At 35.8% G+C, this 22,701-nt stretch overlaps 1 protein-coding gene across 3 annotated transcripts in view; it reads left to right on the forward strand.

Annotated features, from left to right (window-relative positions):
* HAPLN1 (hyaluronan and proteoglycan link protein 1) overlaps positions 1–15,987 on the forward strand; it is a 44,302-nt gene extending 28,315 nt beyond the window's left edge. For 2 of the 3 annotated variants that reach the window (XM_056112475.1, XM_056112476.1), the window contains exons 3-5: positions 3,196–3,567; positions 10,896–11,198; positions 13,391–15,987. In XM_056112475.1, the coding sequence (XP_055968450.1) occupies positions 3,196–3,567; positions 10,896–11,198; positions 13,391–13,680 (965 nt within the window). In that variant the 3' untranslated portion in view covers positions 13,681–15,987. The remainder of the gene's footprint in view (positions 1–3,195; positions 3,568–10,895; positions 11,199–13,390) is intronic. The other variant, XM_056112477.1, reaches the window with a different exon arrangement.
* The last annotated feature ends 6,714 nt before the right edge of the window (positions 15,988–22,701 follow it).

Consider the following 22,701-nt stretch of genomic DNA (forward strand, 5'->3'; position numbering starts at 1 on the left):
CCATGCTAAGTGAAATGAGTCAGAAAGACAGGGACAGACATAGAAAGATTGCATTCATCTGTGGAAAATAAAGTAACAAAATAGGAGACTAACTCTCAAGAATAGTCAAGATAATACCAGGAGTTTCGCTCCATGGCTTGGAGGTCAGCCACACATGCTGGGGGAAAAGGCAGCTCAGATAGAGAAGGGAACACCAAGTAAAGGGTGTTGGTAGGATCCACCCAGGATGGGAAATACATGCTGAAAGTAGACTATAGACAGAACATGATTGCCACTCAATACCTCCTTTTTCAAACCACAACACCCAAAAGGAGAGAGAGAACAAAAGTAAATGCCATGTCACAGAGGCAGGGTGGGATTGGGGGAATGGGGAGTTTTGGGAGGGATGCTAGGATCATTGGTGGAGAATGGGCACTGGTGGAGGGACAGGTCTTGATCATTGTGTAACTGAAACCCAACCACAAAAAATTTGTAAATGTACAACTATATCTCATGCTCTTTCACTAATAAAAAGGTAATTAAATAAATAAAAATAAAAGAGAGTAAAAATAATAATTGAAAAAAACAGTAGCAATAAGTCTCATAATGGAGACATTACTGGTCCCCGCTCTAGCAAATCGATGAACAACAGGACAGTGCTACAGTGCTACATGGCTCAAAGCTAACAAGTGAAACGGAAATGGTAGAAGGTTTACATATGTTCAAATTTTTTCAATGTGAGGCTGTATCATATTTGAGGAATCTATGTAGCATGAAACAATCTAGGCAACAGAATAGTTGTCAGTGCGTGCTGACTTTAATCATTCTAAACGCTCTATGTGCCAATTACATATTTTGAATATATGTGTGTCTGTTATATCTGTGTCATATACAGAGGAAACATACAGAGCAAATTACTCTCCCTAATTCACACGAAGAATACTTGGAACTCAGGGATTTCACAATTAATATAAGATTATACAGATATACAGATAGGAGTGAGGTCAAATTGTAGGAGTAAAGTCAAAGTGTATATCATGTCAAAGCTGCTGTTCCTACTGTTCTAACCTTCGTCTTATCCTTTGACATTAGTGTTTACTTTAAAGTAAAGAACTTTAATCACAAAACTATAATCTCCTGTAGTTCTATGTTACATCTAAACTCAGGCCACCAAATGGGATGCTCAGTTCCCAGAGGTCCTCCCAACCTACCCGGTAAAGAGATGTTCCCTAGGGTCCCTTGGGTCTTCCTAAGCACACCCAGGCAATAACATCTTTTTCTTCTTACAGAAAAAAAGATACTAGAGATATTTAGTAGAACTCAGGTGATCATTGGGAGGAAATGTTTATGTAGAGAAGAAAAATGGACTTACATGTTAACTAATCAATAGTACAGGGCCCAAAATAAGACTAGAATCTAAAGTAAATGCTTAATCAGCTGCACTTGTGGTTCGTTTTAATAGTGTTTATTCTGTCATTTCATTCTCTACTCAAAGTGGAAGCATTAATGGTGTTATTAAGCTTTCTGGTTTTTGAGATCTAGAGTTGTCTTCTATATGAATATCTAGATTTTAATTTGGGTTGCTATAAATAGAACCACTATGTCTACTTTTGGAGATTTCCTTTTAAAAGATGAATCTTATATACGCTATTCAATGCTTAAGTTTTTAGATCTAACTGGAAATCACTGACATTTCTTAGTTACTTGTATAACTTAAATATTTTATGGCCAAGGATCACTCAGAAACTCTTGACCCATGGTAGGAAGATAGAGCTCCACAAAAGTCAGCTTCCACTGTCGTAGAAAACTGTGTGGGGCTGAGCTGTGTGTGCCTGGGAGTTCTTAGATTGCTTTCTCAGTTTTTGAATCCTGCACTTCTTCAGGAGACCTTGGCAAGGTCAAAAGCACAAATAACTAACCAGGGGAAACCCCAGAGAAAGTCAAGATCTGAAAATAACAGCTGGATCTCTAGGGACCTGCCTCATTCCTGCTGACAAGGCAGGTGGAATATTGTGATTCTCTCTCAGGCAACAAAGTCCTTGGAGAGAAGAGGAAATGAGGAAAAGGACAAGGAAAGAAAAGGTTGAAGGAATAAGTAAAATGTACTACAATATATATAATAGAAAGCAAAGAAAAAGGAAGTGTAAGGAAATTAAATAGATTAAAGACACAAACAAATTATATGGCTAATTAGAAAATACATTTAACTATAACTGGAAATACATTTAGCTGTAACTTAAATTTAACATGTTAAGTTTTTAAATACAACTGTTACATGTCTTAAATTTTGATGGCTGTATCTCAAAATTAGTTTTCCAAGTGTTTATTTTTAAGTCTTTCTGGCACCTATCTTTGTGTGAAAATAAAATGCATATGTGTTGCTTGAAATGCTCCAGAATGTCATATTATATGTGAATCTTTGAAGTCATAGATGACAAATTATGGCCAGAATAGTTCAATGAAAGCCAATGCTGCTTTATACTTTTCTTTTTTTTTTGTCATGATAAAAATTTTTATTTTCAATCTTTTTTAAATTTATTTTTTATTAGTGAAACACCATGAGGTACAGTTATAGACTTACAAATTTTTGTGCTTGGGTTTCAGTTATACAATGATCAAGTACCCATCCCTCCACCAGCGCCCATCCTCCACCACCACAGGTCCCAGCATCCCTCCCACCCCCCATTCGCCCCATCCCACCCTGCCTCTGTGGCAGGTCATTCCCTTTTTCAAAAAGGTTTAATAGTTTTAAAAAGTTTTTTTAATTATATTTTTAAAAAAGGTTAAAAATAAAGGTCACTGGGCAATATGTAAATACCAATCTTGAAATTTAGGGGTTTATTTTGATGCAATGATCATGGAACTCTTTGACTTTTCTACATTTTTATTCCATATGAAAGAAAAATAAATATATTTTATTATGAAATCATCAAACATCAGGAAACTATGAAATCTCTTATCCAATATTGTCCTAGTGATTATAATGTACATATTTCCTTTTATCAGTGGCTTCAAACCCATGTCTACTCTATACATGCCCTCTATGTTGGTGTCAGAGCTAATTTTCTGTGCCGTTCAAGGAGATTACTGTTCAGCAATTCAAAGAAGCATATTACTCCACAATACTCTTTGTTGTATACCTTGTACAGGACACACACTGAATTGTATTTAAATATCTGAAAGCAAATGAATGACTCTTTTCTCTTTTCATTACAGCAGAAAATGGTCCTCGTCTACTGGTGGAAGCAGAACAAGCCAAGGTGTTCTCACATAGAGGTGGCAATGTTACACTGCCATGTAAATTTTATCGAGATCCTACAGCATTTGGCTCAGGAACCCACAAAATCCGAATTAAGTGGACCAAGCTGACTTCAGATTACCTCAAAGAAGTGGATGTTTTTGTTTCCATGGGCTACCACAAGAAAACCTATGGCTCTTACCAGGGTAGAGTGTTTCTAAAGCGAGGCAGTGATAATGATGCTTCTCTGGTGATCACAGACCTCTCATTAGAGGATTATGGGCGATATAAGTGTGAGGTGATTGAAGGATTAGAAGATGATACGGCTGTGGTAGCATTAGATTTACAAGGTAGGTAACTGTAAATCATATTAACCTTAGAAATAATAATTAATTGTTGCTGTGTTCTTTTTTTTACCCATCATAAATAACGTCTCACAGTTACCATGGTGGTGGTGTAAGAAATCCTATTTTGTGAAAAAATCTATTTTGGCTTGGTCTTATAAAGTTTGTCTTTGATTCCAGATTTCATAAACACAATCATTATACACAAACTAAAAGCATATGCAAGTAGGAGAGACATGCAGTGGGACTGAATGAACAATATTCAAGATCTGCCTTATGCTATTCAAAATTTAAATCTCGCTGCATGCTTATTCAGAAATTCAGATTAGATACTTTTATTATGCTTCTAAAATTATCTGTTTCAAAATAATGACAAGTTGTGAAGGACATCTGCTAACTAAAATACATACAATTGAATTCTGTAAGATAATTGTGAAAGCTTAATTTAACAAAAAAGTAATCTCTATATTTTTTTTAAATATTATTGGCAAGAAGTAATTTCCAATGGCCCAAAGTTTCACTAGCATTGAATATCAGATGGTCAAAACATTTGGGGGGGAGTGGGTTGAATATTTTATTTCTTAAATATAAAATATATTTAGAAATATATACTATGTGTTATATACTATGTATAATATATAATAACCTAAAATGTATACAAGGAAAGAATAAGAAACAACCTTACTAAATCAGAGATAGTACATCAGGTACACTTGCTTTGCATGCTTCTGACCCAGGTTATATCCACAGCACTCAATGTAGTCACTGAGATCAAATAGTAATACTTTAGCACAGAGCCATGATTAAACCCAAACCACTACCAGATCTGGTCCCAAGATCCTCCTTATTCTACTTTTTAATTAGAAAAATTAAAAACTGTATCAGTCATCCTGTATCCTTCCATTCTTTCAAACTGGGAAATTCATCTCCTCATTTCTTATCACACCGTAGATTCATGAATATCATAAGTACTTCCCATCACATCAATGGAGATTTATGTCTTTAATGAAGTTGACAGTGCCACAAAGTGCATTTCTTTGACTAACTTCACTCTTAGTTATAGGTCATATCTTCTTATTCTAAGTAGCTTTAATCTCTCAGATACTATTGACTCAAGCTAATGTCCATGCATATTGACTTTATTCAAAAGGAAAGCAGTGGAAGGCTAAGACAGTTTATCATCAAATACTAGCTGAGAGAGAATTTATTTATTAAAGGCACATGAGACAAGGTACAGAGCTTTGAGCTAGTAGTACTCAAAGTTTAGGTTAGTTTCACATCTGCTGAATAAGTTTCTAAAAGAAACAGATTACTTATCTTTGCTATGCCTTCACTTGCTATTTTATGAACTATGGTTGGACTCTAATGTCTGTGAACTTTAATTATTTCTATATTTTTTCCTAAGTTTCTTATTCAAAAATTTTATAATGTACTGTTTCCTAGATCTAAGACATTTACATGCCATATTTACTATATTCCATATTAAGTGAAGGTAAAGTTTTGTGGACTTGGTGGTCACCAGAGCTGTAACTTGAGGTGCTAGGGTAGAAAGGGTCTAAGCATGCAGTGCCAGGGATTGAACCTGAGGCCTCAAGAATGCCAGATATTAAGAGGTCAGAGTGATATGGAGCACAGTGATTAAGCACTTTCTTTGCATATAACAGATCCAGATTAAATTCCCAGCACTCCATATTGTCCCCTGAGCTTACCAGGAGTGATCCCTGAGCACAGAGCCAAAAGTGAGCCCAAAACAAACAAACAGACAAACAAAATCCTAATGAACTATCTCCTCAGTCCCTAAAAGGAGTTTCAAATGACCAAAAGTTTCTTGGGAAATGATTTACAGGGATTCAGATATATTACATGAATTAGTATGCCCATAATAGCTTTTCAATTTCTTGTGTACAGTAGAATGAATAGAAGTAGTTAGGAACTAGAGATTCTGCCTTGAAGTAATTGTCACTTTAGTGTTTTTCATTTTATACGTAAATCTATTTCTGAGCAATCAAATAAAATACAATCAAGTGGGGAGCGGAGTGATGGTACAGTGGGTCGGGCATTTGCCTTCCAGGTAGCCAATCCTGGTTTTATCTCCAGCATCCCATATTTCAATTCCCAGCATCCCGTATGGTCCCTGAGCACCTCCAGAAACTGAGTGCAGAGGTAGGCGTAAACCCTGAGCATCACTGGGTATGATCCAAAGAGCGAAAAAAAAAAGAAAGATTAAAAGATATAACAAAAAGCCCTAGCTTGTGTTCTTCCCTCCAACCTCCAGTTATGATACTCTCAGAGCATACAGATTTCCATTGCAGGCCCAATCTGTTTTGTCTTCTAAATATTTATGACCTTGCCTATCTCCACCTCCTGAAGGTGATCTATTTGATGACAGTCAAGGACCACCAACAAAGTTAGCGCTAAGTAACTAGTTTGCAAGTGAGTAACTATTTGAAATAATGGCTTTAAATTTTCAGAGTTAATACAGACTATTCATATAATAGAGGGACACTGGAAGAAGTGTCTTTTATTTTCTTTTATTTTAAGAAAAAGCAGCTTTAAGAAAAAGCTTTAAAGCAAAAGCAGTAGAGCATTTGCTTGTATTATGGTCAACCTAGGTTCTAATCCTGGTATCTCATATGTCCTCCAAGTACCACCAGGAGTAACCCCTGAGTACTGCCCCAAAACAAAACAAAAAAAGAGCTGCTTGATTTGAACTATGGAAAGTAAGTGATATAAAAGGGAAGAGTGTTATAAAGCAGGAAAGTGTGTATGATAATGATAGTATATAGAAGCAACCCCTTAAGGGGCAAAATATAAATAGACATCATAAATAATATCTGACTTGCTGAAGGGCTTCAGGCTGAGCTTGGCAATAGTGCACAATTAAATACAGTACAAGGCAAGTGCCATAACCCCTGTACTACCTATCATATCACAGCCAATCTTTTTTTAACCTTGGTTTATTTAGTCCTCTTTATGCTAAAAATTTTTAAAGAAAAACTCATGGGTTAGTATTTTATTCATATATGCTTCAATATGACAAAACACTCCTATTTTAAATGAAATAAAGATTTTTAAGCCTTTATCCGTATCACACTGCAAAAATCTGTAACATGCTTAGCAAATAAATATTTGCCAACAACTAGGGTAAATTGGAAAATATGATTATAAATCTTTTTTTTTCTTTTTGGGTCACACCCAGCAATGCACAGGGGTTCCTCCTGGCTCAGCGCTCAGGAATTACTCCCGGAGGTGCTCAGGGGACCATATGGGATGCTGGGAATTGAACCCGGGTTTGCCACGTGTAAGGCAAACGCTCTACCCGCTGTGCTATCACTTCAGCCCCCAAATTGATTATAAATCTTAAAACTCTGAAAAGAAAATAAAATAGAATAAAAATAAAATAAAATAGAATAAAAAAGTAAATAAATCTTAAAATAAATCTCAGACTTCTTAGTCAAGACCCTGAACGATCGATTTGAGGCTCTTCGTGTTCCTAGAACCCTCAGACACCATTGGGCTACACTAGCACGTGGCAGGGACAAATGGAGATGTTACTGGCGCCCACTCCAGCAAATCAGTGATTAACGGGAAGTCAAGTGATGGAGTGAAATCTTAAAAACTGTTTTCAAAACATTTTTACTAACTAAACTACTCACATATTTATAGCACAGCAGTAGGGCATCTGCCTTACAAGCGGCCAACATGACCGACCTGAGTTCGATTCCTCCGCCCCTGTCGGAGGTCCCGGCAAGCTACCGAGAGTATCTTGTCCGCGTGGCAGAGCCTGGCAAGCTCCCCGTGACGTATTCAATATGCCAAACACAGTAACAAGTCTCATGATGGAGATGTTACTAGGCCCGCTCGAGCAAATCAATGAACAACAGGAGGACCGTGGACCGTGCTAGTATGATGTATTATCCTTGTAGTGATGTAATGATGCACACCACCCCTCAATGAAAAAGTAGAAAATTTACAATTATGTATTTGGCAAAATAATGATATTTGACAAAGTGATCATATTTTATCATCCATTAAAGTCTTACTTTTCTTATTTTTGCAATGCTTGTTGGAAGCAATTGTCATTTGCTGTATAATTTAGCTCTTAGGTATTGCATATTTGGGCATAGAACCGAGAAGTTTATGCAATGTTAGCCTTAGATATTAAAATGTTAACTAACTGTAAGTGAAATAATTAAAAAAAATTAACAAACATGTTATTTCAGAAACATTATTGCTTTATTTGTAAGAAATATCTTATAATTGAAATGTGTTCACCAAATGTATACACTACAGTAAAACTTTTCAAATTTTGGTTGATCAAGATATAAAAATTAACTTTGATTTGCTTGAAATTTATTCTTTCCAACAACATGAGATATTCATTAAAATTTGTTAAGTAAGGCCAGAGAGATAGTACAGCATAAAATGCTCACCTTGCACGTGGTTAATCTGGGTTCAATCCCACGTACTGCATATGGTCCTCTGAACACTGTCAGGATTGCACCCACAGCACAGAGCCAGGATTAAGCCCTAAGCATAACTGGGCATGGCCCCCAATAAGAAGAAAATTTGCTCAGTAAATCTTTTGAGATAATGTAATAATAATAATAAAAAAGATGGTTTACTCTTACAAATGAGATACATAAAAATTAGTTTCACTTTGACTTTAAGAAATGATTTGCATGAAGAAAATATGTTAAATTTGAAAGGAATTTAAATAAAAATCTATTACACTGAACTTGGAACAGAATCAATCCACTTTCAGCAAAATTCACTGGCTAACAAAAAACATTTGAAAATGTTTCCAATATTCATGAGAGTCCACCAAATATATTACAGTGAATTTAAATCTGAAAGGCTTTCTGGATCTTAAAAATTATTATAAATTAGAGTATCATACATTTTCCTCTGATATCATCTTGTCACATTTGGGAAATGGCACATTCCTTATGGTTTCTTTCTCTCATCTGATCAAGATACTTTGAGATTTTTTCTCTCTCTCTGGCAGACAAGAAAACCTCTATAGGATATATTAAATTATTTCCTTTTTCATCTGGCATTTCTGGGTTTATGAGGAAAGAAGATAAAAGGCACGTGGGCCCTGGCTTTCTGGTTCAGCTGCTTCCCAGGGCTTGTGGGTCCTCAGCAGAAACCTGGGCATAGATCTGCTTAGAGACCGCCATTGCTAGGTTTCTCCCTTAGAAGAGCAAAGGGTAGAGGCGATCAAGAAAGTCTTTTCCCCTTCCCCTCCTCCCTTTGGCTTTCATTCAGTTTATTGATTCCTCAGCCAAGAACCTAAGAAGGCAGAATGAGAGAATGGTGCCAGTTGGACTGCCCCAAAGGGACAAAAATGTCCTGCAGGGACGTTCAGTGGATGAGATTTGATCTTAAGGTTATTGAAATTTCTTGTAGTCTTCCAGGACAACTTAAAAGAAAACATTTCCTGTGCCCTGTTACACTCTTTGTGAATTGACCAATTGTACATTTCTCTTGAATAGGGTCTGTAGCCTTGTAAAAGACACATGTGATACATTCCCTCAAATTACTGTGTCAGTGGGACAGTTTTTCCATTTCATGTGCTAAGACATTTTTATAATTATAATTTGAACCCCAAGGCAGTGCTGGAGAAATAGCACAACTTACACCCAACCAACCCAAGTTCCATCTTGGTACCTCATTTGATCCCTCTAACACTGCTGGGAGTGATCCCTGAGTGCAGACCCAGGGGTAACCCTGAGCATCACCAGGTGTGGCCCCAAAACCAAAAATAAATAAAACCTCCAGAGAGATAGCTCCATGTGCTGAGGGCAGGCTTTGCATACAGAAGGGCCAGGTTTAATCCCCATGACCAAACAGTCCCCTAAGCACCATTAGTGGTAACCCCTGAGCACTGCTGTGTGGACCAAATCCAAAATCAAGGCAAGCAGTAACAAAAGCAAGACAAACCCTTCAATAATCATTTTAAATGGTGCTTTAACAGTTAAACGGAAGAAAGCTGTGATATGCAATTCTTTGTAGAGTTCTTTGTTAAGTCTTTGTTAATGATAGAGCTTTGCCTTTTTAATGCTACCTTATTACTTAAATTTTACAGGAAGTTATACAATACTCACTTCCCATGATTATGTGACTAAAAAGAATGCTTTTCAAAAATTATTGCATCTTTCCAGACAAAGTCCTATGCAACATTTACATTTGCTATGGGTTTGTGTCTTCTGAAATATTCAACTTAATTCTTCAACATTAATTTAATCAACCAATGTCTATTGTGTATGTATCTTATATACCAGAAAAACTCTGGGTCCCAGGATATGGTCTAGTGATAAAAGTTATGCCTTTGTATATGTGAGATCCCAGGTTCAAACCACACACACACACACACACACACACACACACACACACACACACAATACAAGTTTTGTAGTTCTATTTGCAATAAAAATATTTTCTGAAATCTTAACTTCAATTGACAATAAATGAATGGGGAAGCTGAAAGATAGTAATTGCTGTATTTTTAAATAAAATCCCATATTTTAAATATAGGAAACAAGTAATATTAAGGCTGACACGAAAAGTTGAATAGATAAAAGAACTTCCATGCATCTTCTATGGGCATGTTCCTGACTACAAAGAATTATTTTTCACTATAAAATAAGACTGGTTAATTAAATAGGCTTAAATAATAAACTTCTTAGAGTTTCTCTAAATAGGAAGCCCCTAAGTGACTTCCTATCCTTTTATTTAAAAAAGGATAGGAAGTTTTTAGAAGCACAAATTAAAAAAAAAAAGAGGTATGCTTCTACATTTCAATCATTTGTTAACATATGTCTTTAAAAGAAGAAAGGTGACGATTTATTATATCAGTATAATTACTAAGAAAAAACTATGTGGATTTTCAGAAATTCCTTTTCTCAGCACCATGTTTTTCTACACCTCCCTCCTACTCTTAACAGTAGTTCTATTGGCCTTTTCCCTGGTGAACAGACCAGCAGTAATCCATTTTAAAATTAGTAGCCCGTAGCAGAAGGTTAATTCTCAGGGAGGGCTATTCGGAAGTTGAAATGTGAGATAAATCATTTTGGAAAAGATAATGTTAAGTCTGCAATTGAACAGATAACAAAGAGGTAAATTGCTGAATTAATCAGCAACTTAATAGCTGAGTGGGAAATGCTCAGATCTGAGAGGCTGTTTGAAACGGAAAGGGCCTGAGAAACCATTGCACACTGACCAAACGTTGCAGCTTCATTAGATTGGAGCATCTACTGTGTTTTTCACCAGACTGGTGATGTTGTTTTTTTGTGTCCCTGATATATTTCTCTTGTCTTATCCTTGGACAGGTGTGGTTTTCCCTTATTTTCCACGACTGGGGCGCTATAATCTCAATTTTCACGAGGCCCAACAGGCCTGTTTGGACCAGGATTCAGTGATTGCTTCCTTTGACCAGCTGTATGATGCCTGGAGGGGCGGGCTGGACTGGTGCAATGCTGGCTGGCTCAGTGATGGCTCTGTGCAATACCCCATCACAAAACCCAGAGAGCCCTGCGGAGGCCAGAACACGGTGCCCGGCGTGAGGAACTACGGGTTTTGGGATAAGGATAAAAGTAGATATGATGTTTTCTGCTTTACATCCAACTTCAATGGTAAGATATAAACTATTCCAGTACTTTTCCTAGCTGTTATTGCACTTGACTTTTATTGTTCCTACTTAACAAAGTGACGATTTAAAAGTTTTGATTTCAAAACCTTTTTAAAAAAATCTTTGAAACTGTTCTTGTTTGAAAAGGTGAAAGGTAATTAATTTTTTAAAAATAACTTCACTGATGTCCAACAAAAGTGCCAATTTCCTCTGTCCAGGGTTTAGTGTATCCAACTGTTCTTATGAAATCATTTATTCTGTGATGTGAATAATATTGTGAAAGGTGCTGCTGCCACTATATGCTCTCCCTGGGCTATCAAGCTCTCAGGTGAAGGAAAGGATGCTTTTGTGTCATATGCTCTTCTAAGTTACAGGCCCAGTTATTCATAAATGATCAGTAAAGAACAGGACAAAGAGAAAGCTAGTTTTCACTCTGTTTAAAAAATTTAAGTAAGAATAAAGAGACATTTGCAGAAAAATAAGTGGAAATACTATGGAAAGTGAAAGTGGAAGAGATCAGAATTGACTCAATATTGATGATGGGTTCATCACATTCAACACAGTTCCCAATCTGATCTTGCTCCATCAGCTGCATAATTTTGCCAGACCCAGTACAAAGTAAAATATGGCTTCTTGTTCAAAAATTATTAAAAAAGAAAGAAAATAGAGATTTAAACTATGCATGGGGTTGTGGAGAGAGATACTATACTGGGCACAGTGTTTGCCTTGCATATGGCCAACCTGAATTCGATCCCCAGCACCACAAGTCCTACCAAGAGTGCTCCATGAGCCCAGAGCCAAGAGTAAGCCCCCAGCATGGTCAGGTATACCCTTGCAAAAATTTTACATATGGATCCCTGATGTACACAACCATGAAGCAAACCTTTGCAATATCACTTTATTTTAGTGCCACGGTGACTTTATTTTTTCCGGGAGGGAGGGGGCAGGAAACGAATTAGCAAGTAAGAAGGTTATTAATAAACTTGATAGAGAGCCAGATATGAATATCGTTTGGATTTGTGGGCCATATGGTCTCTGATACAATTACTCAATGTAGCTATGCATGTTGTAACCCCAAAAGTAGTCACAGATAATATTAAATGAACATGTATGTCTGTCTTGTAATAAAATTTCTTTTGACGTGCACTATACTCTGCCATTTTCTGGAAGACATGTTACACCTAATACTATAGTTAATACTTCAGAGATTTCTATCCTTTCTATAAACTGCATCACTTTAGTCTTAACAACAAAACCTCAGAATCATCCGTATTTAATGAGGGGATAACGGTATATCTTGTTTCGATGTCTAATAAGATCAGAATGATTATATTCTGTTTGGAACTAAAATATCTGAGAAAATGTTCAATGAGTCTGCTTCACTTCAGTCAACTATTTTATTTTATACAATTTATGCATATTTAATGGAATGTAAAGGAATTTCATGTAAAGGAATTTCAATGATTAATAGTACTCAAAAAGTGGTGGAGATGAACTTGTTCTTTCTTGTAAACTCGAGAAAAGGTTAGCTATCACAGTTCCAACAGAGGAAAGACAGCGAAAAAATTTCATCCTCTTTGCTCCCGAGCAAACAAGCTGAGATTACATTCTAAGTCCATATTATTTCTGGCAAGTGACTATCTGTACTTTTTGCAATTCTTACTGTAGTCTTTGAATAAGAATAATGTCTTTATTGATACCTGTAATGAAAGGAACTTGCGGTCTTTTGATTTTTTTAATGGACTTTTATGTCAGTAATGTTTTTGATCCTTTCACATTCAAATTTGCCTCTCCAAAAACTTGTGCTGAGGCTCAGGCCTTGCTACTGCTAGAATTTAAATTGCTCTTGCTTTTAACATGGAATTCTGTCTTCTCTGGTGCCACAGAAGGGCCCTTTGAGTCACTAATGAGCAAACAGAAATTGCATTTGTCATTTCGCTTGCTTCCCCGCCCCCACCCTCAACTACAAAAGGGCACGTCTGAGCCATATTAAGGGGCCAGGAATAAAACTAATTTACCAGAGCGTGACCGGAAACACTCCGTTTAATGAAAGAAGGTCCTATGTTCCCTAGACTTTGCACACATTGCTCCGTCTTCCTCTTTCAGCGGAGATCCACTTGCACTTTGCTTCAGCCATCCCGGTAGGACCCTACCACCCAGACAGGCCCACTGACCCTCTCTTCTCTCTCTCTGCAGGCCGGTTTTACTACCTGATTCACCCCACCAAGCTGACCTATGATGAAGCCGTGCAGGCGTGTCTCAATGACGGTGCTCAGATCGCCAAAGTGGGCCAGATCTTCGTCGCCTGGAAACTTCTGGGGTATGACCGCTGTGATGCGGGCTGGTTGGCCGACGGCAGCGTCCGCTACCCTATCTCCAGACCAAGAAGGCGCTGCAGTCCCACTGAGGCTGCAGTGCGCTTCGTGGGTTTCCCAGATAAGAAGCATAAGCTGTACGGCGTCTATTGCTTCAGAGCTTACAACTGAGCATGCCCCTAGAGCATCTCAGCTTTAAAGTCATTAAGAACATGTGAAAGGTTTTTGTGTTTGTTTTTTTTTCAATATGAACTCATGCAAGTTACCAAAACTGTGATAACCCTTTTTTTACTTACTGTATAGAGTCATTTTCATAAAGACCAATTCATTAATTTGTTTTTGTAAAGCTATCATTCAATATATATTATAAATTAATATAATTTTTAAGGAAGCGCTCCATATGGATGCTTTAGGGCCAAACTGTTTAGGCTCCATCATCCCAGCCAAGAATCCTTTCATGAATGGGGCATGCAATAGCTGGGGATGCGGGGGATTAAAATAAGGGAAGTAAAGCTACTCAGAGCAGCAGCTTCTACAAGCACAAATTTTACACCTTTGTACAATTTTGAAATGCAGTACAATAGACAGAGTAGAGCAGCAGATTTGAATACAGGCTTCTTTACATAAACCAGGATTCAGAGAGGTTACACAAAACTGTTTCACGGGACAATAATCTATGTTTTTTCTAAAAGTTAATACTTCAAACCTCCAAAAGAATATTTTATTTTTAAAATCCTGCCTTTTGACCAAAAAGGAAAGAAAGTTCATATCAACCTAAATGCAGACTAACAAGCACAGATTAAAACTCCTTAACAACCCCATTTGTATGAAGTATGATACTTAAAGAAGCAAATAATATTTAATCAAAGAGATTCCTACCTTCTTCTAATTAAAATTATACACGCCTGAGAAGAATTGTCTTATCTTTTGAGTAGCTTTACTGAGTTTTATTTAAATTCTATGGGCCATTTGCTAAGCAGCATTTAGCATCTACTCAGGGCAGTTATATAGATAAACTGCTGAACAGAAAAATTTAGCAGCTTGATTTTATGTTAGCCTATGAAATGTTATTGTCCTATAAAATGACTTTAAACTATTTAATACTTCCTTATTTACATTACTTAAATTTTTTTAATCATAAAAGAAATGAATAGCAACATATGTGCTGACCAAGAAATAGAGCACTACTTTCAAAATCCTTATTATTCCAATTTGCATAGATACCAGAAAGCTCAACTGGTGCCTCGGTTTTGGGGGAAGTGTCAACAAATAGTTCTAAACCCCCTTCCATAAAGAAATATGGTCACGTTCCACTTCCCTTAATGGTCATTTTTAGGCTTAAATGAAATGCTGAAGCAGTTTTCAATGAGTTTACACTAAGATCTTCAGGGTTTTAAATAAAAGGATAAGGCCAGCTTTAGAAAAACAACTTTCCACCATAGAGGCTGTAATATGAAATAAAGCTCTGTTTTCATATTTTTTATGACTGTTGAGACCCCACAGGGACCAATATTTGTATTCAAATTACAATTCATGTTTCCCATTGTTTCACAATGAGTTCTAATAAATGGGATTTAGTAAAATAATTCAAGTATGACATAGCTGGTGTGCTTTCATGAATGTTTTTATGTAGATTTTTCTCCCATGAACATGAGTAAATAAATCTGTTTCCTGAATTGATTGTGGTTGCATTTAAGACTCCATAATAATTCTAATAAATTTACTCCATAAATGTAGAGTTATGTGTGTGGAAGGTATAGAACAATTGGAAGTTCATCAAATATAACTATAGTTATATCTTATCTGATAGATGTTGTAAATAAAGGTAGAAATTTCTTCTATCAAAAGCATATCTGAAAATCTTCAGATGCTTTAACATTAAAAAGCTGACCAAGGTATGCATGCACATTTTTGTATTAGGTTGGCTATGCAAATTGTATAAAAATATAAACCCAAAGAGATTATGAGGGTTAATTCAAAAACTACTGTCATAGATCAATCTCCAACTTGTCAACTAAAAAACCTGTCTTGTTTAGCATAAGATGAATATATTATTTAAAAGGGGCTATCTCCAAAATAGCAACTCTATAGCACATCAAATATGGGGTTCGTTCATTGAAGGAAGCTCAAACTTGATGATTATTACATACATTAATTTTATTAGAAATAAAGTGGGAACAAATTTTTATTAAAGCAGATATGTAGTTTTATGTATTGCCACAGAACTCTGCCTTTACCATGTTAAGCATAGTAAAATTGCTTAACGTTTCAATACTTAGCTAAAATAGGAACTGGTGCTGACCAAAAATCTCTGGAGTGACTGTTAGCTGATTAAAATCTATACTGTTTGCACATTATTTCCCCATGCTTATAAAAACATTCTTAATCAAGTGAGTACTGCTGGGAAGAATTTTTATCTTCTTATTTTCTCAAAATGACAAGAATCTCTATACCATATGGATTCCTACATGAATAAGGTTTTTTAAAATATTCTCATTTTTGCCTTTTTTCCCAAAAAATATATGAATTTTCCTACTTCGTTCCTTAAAATACCTAAAAGTATATAAAAAAGAAATATAAATCAAACACATTCCTAACAAAGCCAGTAAGACACAGACTAATTCAAAAATTGCTCCTCACACTTGAGTTCTAAGACAATTAGAGGGATGTAATAGGAGACTGGATTAGAAAATATTCCTTTATTTTGCTCATCTTTAACTTTTATGGCCCATACAAGGAACAAAGTATACTTGTAAATTTCATTGAGACACTCACATTTGAAACCTTGAAGAAAAGTACACGATGCTTATAACAAAACACTATAAAATGAAAAAACAAGTTACTCACATCAACACTGGAAGCCATCTTTTAATGACTGCTGCCATATTATACCACAATAATTTTTAGTCAATTATGGTATTTGTAAATTTAAACTTTCTTTCATAGGAAGAGGGCCGGTACCTGAAAATTTTATTTTATGCAATGATATAGTCGCTTATTATTTTGGCAATTAGAAGTAGACTCAAAAGGAAATTCCAACTTGGTTGCTGGCAGCCATACTGAATTTCTTGATTTCAGTGTTCCAATGAATATGGCGGTCTCAAGGAATAGCTGACTAATAAGGAGGGGATGACTAAAAGAAAATTTTTCATCACAGAATACATAAAGAATGCTGAATGGATAACTGACCGTTTTGTTGAATAGTTAACTGTTTCATAGCTCACTACTGCCAGAGCAGCAATGGTGTATAGCAAAATAAATGAAAATTAGAAAAGTCATTAACCCACTTGATTAAAGAAAAAATTGGTATTTAAAGGCATTTAGTACTTACTGAGTACAAATATGAGGAGAAAAACCAATCTGTATTACAAAAATTTGTTTTCATTTTCTGTAAGATAAAATGAACTGGTAAACAAAACATTAAAAGTCAATTTTGTGTTACTGCAGTATCTTTTGATTCTTCTGAGTTGTACAATTTTAGTTATTATTCTTTGTGTCAAACTGTAAACACATTAATTAAGAAATCCATCTGACTCATCCTTCAGATACATTTTAGTTCACATTGTAAGCACATAATTTCCATGTTCTGGTATTTTGGCAAAGTTAAGGATATTGCTAAATCAGAAAAAAGTACTATCCCCAAATCTATGGGCTTTTCTCTGCTTTTATAGAATTCGAATTGAAATATTTTTCTCACCATGTTAGCAATACAAAAAACCTGGTATTGTTAAAATTGATTTGGTTGAGGTATTTTTACTTCTATTAATAATACTCAATTTACAATAAATCATCGATATCATTTTTATTAAAACATTGTTATTAAAACATTAATAACATTAATAATAAATTCTTTATCTAGCACTTATCCTCCAATAACAAGAGACATCTTTTTCAGTATCTCAATCTTTTCCCTGAATTCTCAATGTATAATATAGTTTCTTGACATTCCTAGCATATAGAAATCAATTATTGGGTACAAAAGCCTATTGCTAATACAATGACTTGAATGTAAAAACACAACTAACAGCTTCATTCACTGACACTGAAATAGTGAAGTGTTACTTAAATGTTACTTATTCTTGGAATACATAAAAATTAAGAAATCTTGGAGAAGAAAGTTTCCCCAAGGACAATGTGGTATTAAATTTGATCTCTTTTGATCTTTTTATAGAGATGAGAAATATCAACTTCATTTTGCCATCAAATTTAATATTTTTTATAATTTAATCAAGCACAAAACCTGCTGTGCCCTTTGGATATTGATAGTGCTTAAATAAACAAGTGAGTCTATTTAGATTCAATACCTTTTTTCTCTATCAAATGACCGTGCTTAATACTAATATAATTCTTATGTAGAATGAACTCTTTTGATAGCTGTCGGCAATAGTTAATTTGGAAATATTAGGTAGAAAAAAATAAGCTATCATGAATCTAACACCAATAGTGTTAGAAAAGGTTATATTCTTTCTTGCCTCAATTTCTTTTTTTTTTTAAATTTTATTGAATTACCGTGAGATAGTTACAAGCTTTCATGTTTGGATTACAATCACACAATGATCAAACACCCATCCCTCCACCAGTGCACATTCCCCGCCACCAATATCCCCGATACAGTTCCCCCTTTCTTGCCTCAATTTCTTGTATCTTCAGTTATAAAGGATTTTGTGAGAGGCACAGCTTAAGATGGCTACATGGTCTTTGATTGTCAGTAGGTGATATATTTCATAAAATGACAGGAGGCTGGACACACAATCATAGAGAGAAAATTTACTGTGCACATTTTCTTCCACAGAAAAGAAAACAAAGCTTATGTGTTTTCCCTATACTTCCTTCAGGCCAATAAAGTTTTGTTACTTTCATAACCACTCATCATCTAAACAACTTGAGTCTGCCCAGAGGGTGATTCCATGTCTTTCTTGATATCAACCAATTTTCCTTCTCAGCTTATCATTGTCCATTGGGGATCTCAGTGTCACATGCATCAACTTATTAAAAGATGATTTTCATTTAGGTAGGATTTGACTGCAACCTGAGTTCTGTGTATAGATGGTAGAGATTCCAAGGTTGAGATAAAACTCAGCTTCTCTATTCATAACAACTGACCTAATGGCTTAATGAACAAATGTAAAATTCTTAGATGGTGACAGAATTTAAAGACTACGCTATTCCTGTATTTTTCTTTCTAAAAGTCCAATCACCAGCTCATCATCCTGTGTCTTTTTTTCTTGTTTTGTATTCTTTTTAAATTGTTCCTCGCTTTGATTTTAGTCAGTGACTCATATATATGTGGAAAGACTGCCAAAACTCATATATATCTGGAAAACTAAAAAGCAAGTAAGTTTGAAATTTTAGTCTTTGAAAGCGTCCTTCTTTGAAGATGCTGAGAATCTTGCATGTGAATCTAAAACAAAACTGCAGAACCACTCATTTATTATTCTGATAAACAAATATGTTTGTATGTAATGATTACTCTGAACTCAGGGAAAAGATAAACAAAGTCCTTTGTGGTTCTTACTGTGCTCAAGTTCTGCCAAAAAGAACATCCTTTTTCCATGGAAAGATGCTCTGACAAGGGGAGCCAAATTTCAAGCAGCCAAGAAGAAAATTCTTTCTTTATAATGGAAAGAAGGGTTAGGTCAATGTACATGAAATTCACTAATATCTTCTATGGAATTTGTTGCATTTATCACATTGTAAGGACGTGGGGAATTTAGAAAAAAGAGTGAGACCCATGTTGTACTCACTGCCAAGATTAGAGTCATAGTTACAATGTGAACATCAAGATTTTCAAAAAATTATCACACAGCACTTATTCTAAGCATAGAAATTTTTGAAAGCCATTAGTTTCAACAAGAAATATTGTTGAAATAGCATAATCTGGGAGTGCTCAAAGGGCTGAGCACAGGTTTTGTATGCAGGACCCTTGGATTGGATCCCTTGCATCCTATACTTTCCTGAGCACTCTGAAGTGACTCTGGAGCACACTGCAGTGACTCCCAACCACCAAGCCAGGAGCTGCCCCTCAACACCAAAGTGTAGCCCAAAACAAAGAAAAATAAAATAGAATTGGTTTTGAATTTTGATTGAGCTTAGAATAGTCTTCAAAAGTAAATTCTTGATTTATTTGGCTTACTATTTTTCCTATAGTGATAATTCCCATGAATTAGCAAATGCATATTTGATAAGCTATTTACCTGCTTGCTTGCCATGTTGGGCTGGAGCAATAACACAGTGGGTAGGGCGTTTGCTTTGCATGCGGCTGACCCAGGTTCAATTCCTCCTTTCCTCTCAGGGAGCCCGGCAAGCTACCGAGAGTATCTAATCTGCACAGAAAAGCCTGGCAAGCTACCCATGACATATTTGATATGTCAAAAGCAGTAACAAGTCTCACAATTTGTTGTGACTTGTTACTGGTACCCACTTGAGCAAATCGATGAACAATGGAAGGACAGTTCTTGCCATGTTATTGTCATTTCTGTAAAAGTGACTTCAAATTGTTTTCTGATTTTGTTATCAAAATCTAAAGCAGTAACATTTATGAGATATAACAATAATTCCATAACTTTTGACACAAGAATTCAAGATTCATATTAAAATCAGTGATTTCTGAGATTTCCACTATATACCAAGAGAAAAAAAAAACAGATCTATGCCTTTGATGAACTTCACATTACAAAAAATTTAAAGTATAAGGCACTTGCCTTGCTTGTGGCTGCAACAATGGTTAGTATTGCAAACCGTAATGCCCAAAAGTAGAAAGAGATTATGGGGAATAATGTCTGCCATGAAGGCAGGGGGAGGGTAGGAAAGGGAGGGTATATTGGGGATATTGGTAGTGGGGAATGTGCACTGGTGGAGGGATGGGTGTTTGCTCATTGTGTGATTGTAATCCAAACATGAAAGCTTGCAACTATCTCACGGTGATTTAATAAAAATAAAATAAAATAATAAAAAAAGAATCCCAGCACTGTGTATGGTTCCCTGAGCACAAGATGGTCCTGAGCCACAAGAGCCAGGCATAGACACTGAGCGGTACAGGTGTGACTCTCCCAAAGGAAACAAAAACTTCAGAAGGTAAAGACACTATAACTAGGTTTTGGTTCATAACATAATATTTTCCATTATGAATGTGAGTAGATAACTTTTTTTGAGGGCGAGCACACCCAGTGATGCTCAGGACTTAACTCCTAGGTATGCGTCTAATGGATTACTCCAGGAAGTGCTCAGAGGACCATATATAGCACCAGAGCTCAAACTGAAGTTAGCCACATGCAAGGAAAGCACCTTCATGCTGTTCTATCTCACTGACCCTAGGTAATATTTTATAATAAAAATTATATAACCATAGGTCCCACAGGACATGAACTTGAAATCCAAATACAAACACATACTCAAAGAAAAAGGCTAGAAAATAATTCTGTACACAAATTGTAATCTAAAATTGCAGTGACAGCTATACTTACATCAAATAAAATATATTCATGCAAAACCAAAAACAAGAGACAGAGGTAGTGATTTCTAATGATCTACAACCAAGCCATCAAGAAAATTTTATGCTGATTATTACCCATATATATTAAATGAAGAAAAATCAAAATATTTCAATAAAATATGAACATACCTAAAAAATTGCATTCACAGTGACACAATAGATACAAAAGACTTCCAGATCACCTTCATTATGGACTAATCAAACAGACAGTAATAGAACAAGGAAATAATTGCTTTAAATGACAAAATAGACCACATGGGCATAATTGACATTTAGAGCATACTTTACCCACAAAGGAACAAAATACTCATTTTTCTCAAGTACACATGAAGCATTCTTGAGGATAGGCCATATGCTTAAACTAAAAAGTCAGCATATTTGCAAAAATTTAAATCATATCTCACATTTTTTCTAATCAATGTTATAAAGCTAGAAATCAACCATTAGAAGAAAACTGGAAAAGCCTCAAGCATAAGTGACCTAAACAATATGGTAGTGAAAACTACTGAGTCAATGTGAAAGTAAAAGGAAAAAATTTTAAATATCTGGAAACATGCAAATGAATATAGGAGCGATCAGAACTTATAGGATGCAGCAACAGCATCACGAAAAGGGAAGTTGATATCAGTACGGGCTTACTATGTAAAACAATAAATTATTTTTAAATTTTTTTGAATCACCGTGAGATACTTATAAGCTTTCATGTTTGGGTTACAATCACAAAATATCAAACACCCATCCCTCTACCAGTGCACATTCCCCACCACCAATATCCCTGGTATACTCCCCCCCCATTTCCCACCCTCTCCCTGCCTCCATAGCAGACAATATTCTCCATATTCTCTCTCTACTTTTGAGCATTATTGTTTGCAATACAGACCCTGAGAAGTTATCATGTTTGGTCCTTTATCTACTTCCTGCACACATCTCTCATCCTGACCTGTTCCTCAGGCCATCATTTTCTTAGTGATCCCTTCTCTATTCCAGCTGCCTTCTCCCTTTGCTCATGAGCAGGCTTCCAGCTATGGAGTAATCTATTTGTCCCGTGTATCTACTGTCCTTAGGTGTAAGCCTCATGTTATGTTGTTTTGTACTTCACAAATGAGTGCAGTTCTTCTGTGTCTATCCCTCTCTTTCTGACTCATTTCACTTAGCATGATACTCTCTGTGTCTATCCATTTAAAAGCAAATTTCATGACTTAACTCTCCTAACAGCTGCATAGTATTCCATTGTGTCGATGTACCAAAGTTTCTTTAACCAGTCACCTGTTTTAGGGCACTTGAGTTGTTTCCAGATTTTGGCTATTGTGAACAGTGCTGCAATGAACATATAGGTACAGATGTCATTTCTACTGTGCTTTTTTGCATCCTCAGGATATATTCCAGGAATTGGTATTGAGGGGTCATAAGGAAGGTCAATTTCTAGTTTCAGAAAGGCTGGACTAGGCATTCCCACCAACAGTGAAAGAGTGTTTCTTTTTCCCCCACATCCATGCCAGCACTGGTTGTTTTTGTTCTTTTGAATGTGTGCCAGTCTCTGTGGTATGAGATGATAGCTCATTGTTGTTTAAAACAAGAAAAATCTTAAATAAGCAATACCAATTTTAAAGTTATACCCAAAACAACTTGAAAAGAATGAGGAAGCCAAAAGAACAGGAGAATAAAATAAATAATGAAAGCAGAAATGCATAAATTAGAAT

The sequence above is a fragment of the Sorex fumeus genome, unplaced genomic scaffold (genome assembly GCF_029834395.1).
Source record: "Sorex fumeus unplaced genomic scaffold, SorFum_2.1 ptg000018l, whole genome shotgun sequence".
NCBI lineage: Eukaryota > Metazoa > Chordata > Mammalia > Eulipotyphla > Soricidae > Sorex > Sorex fumeus.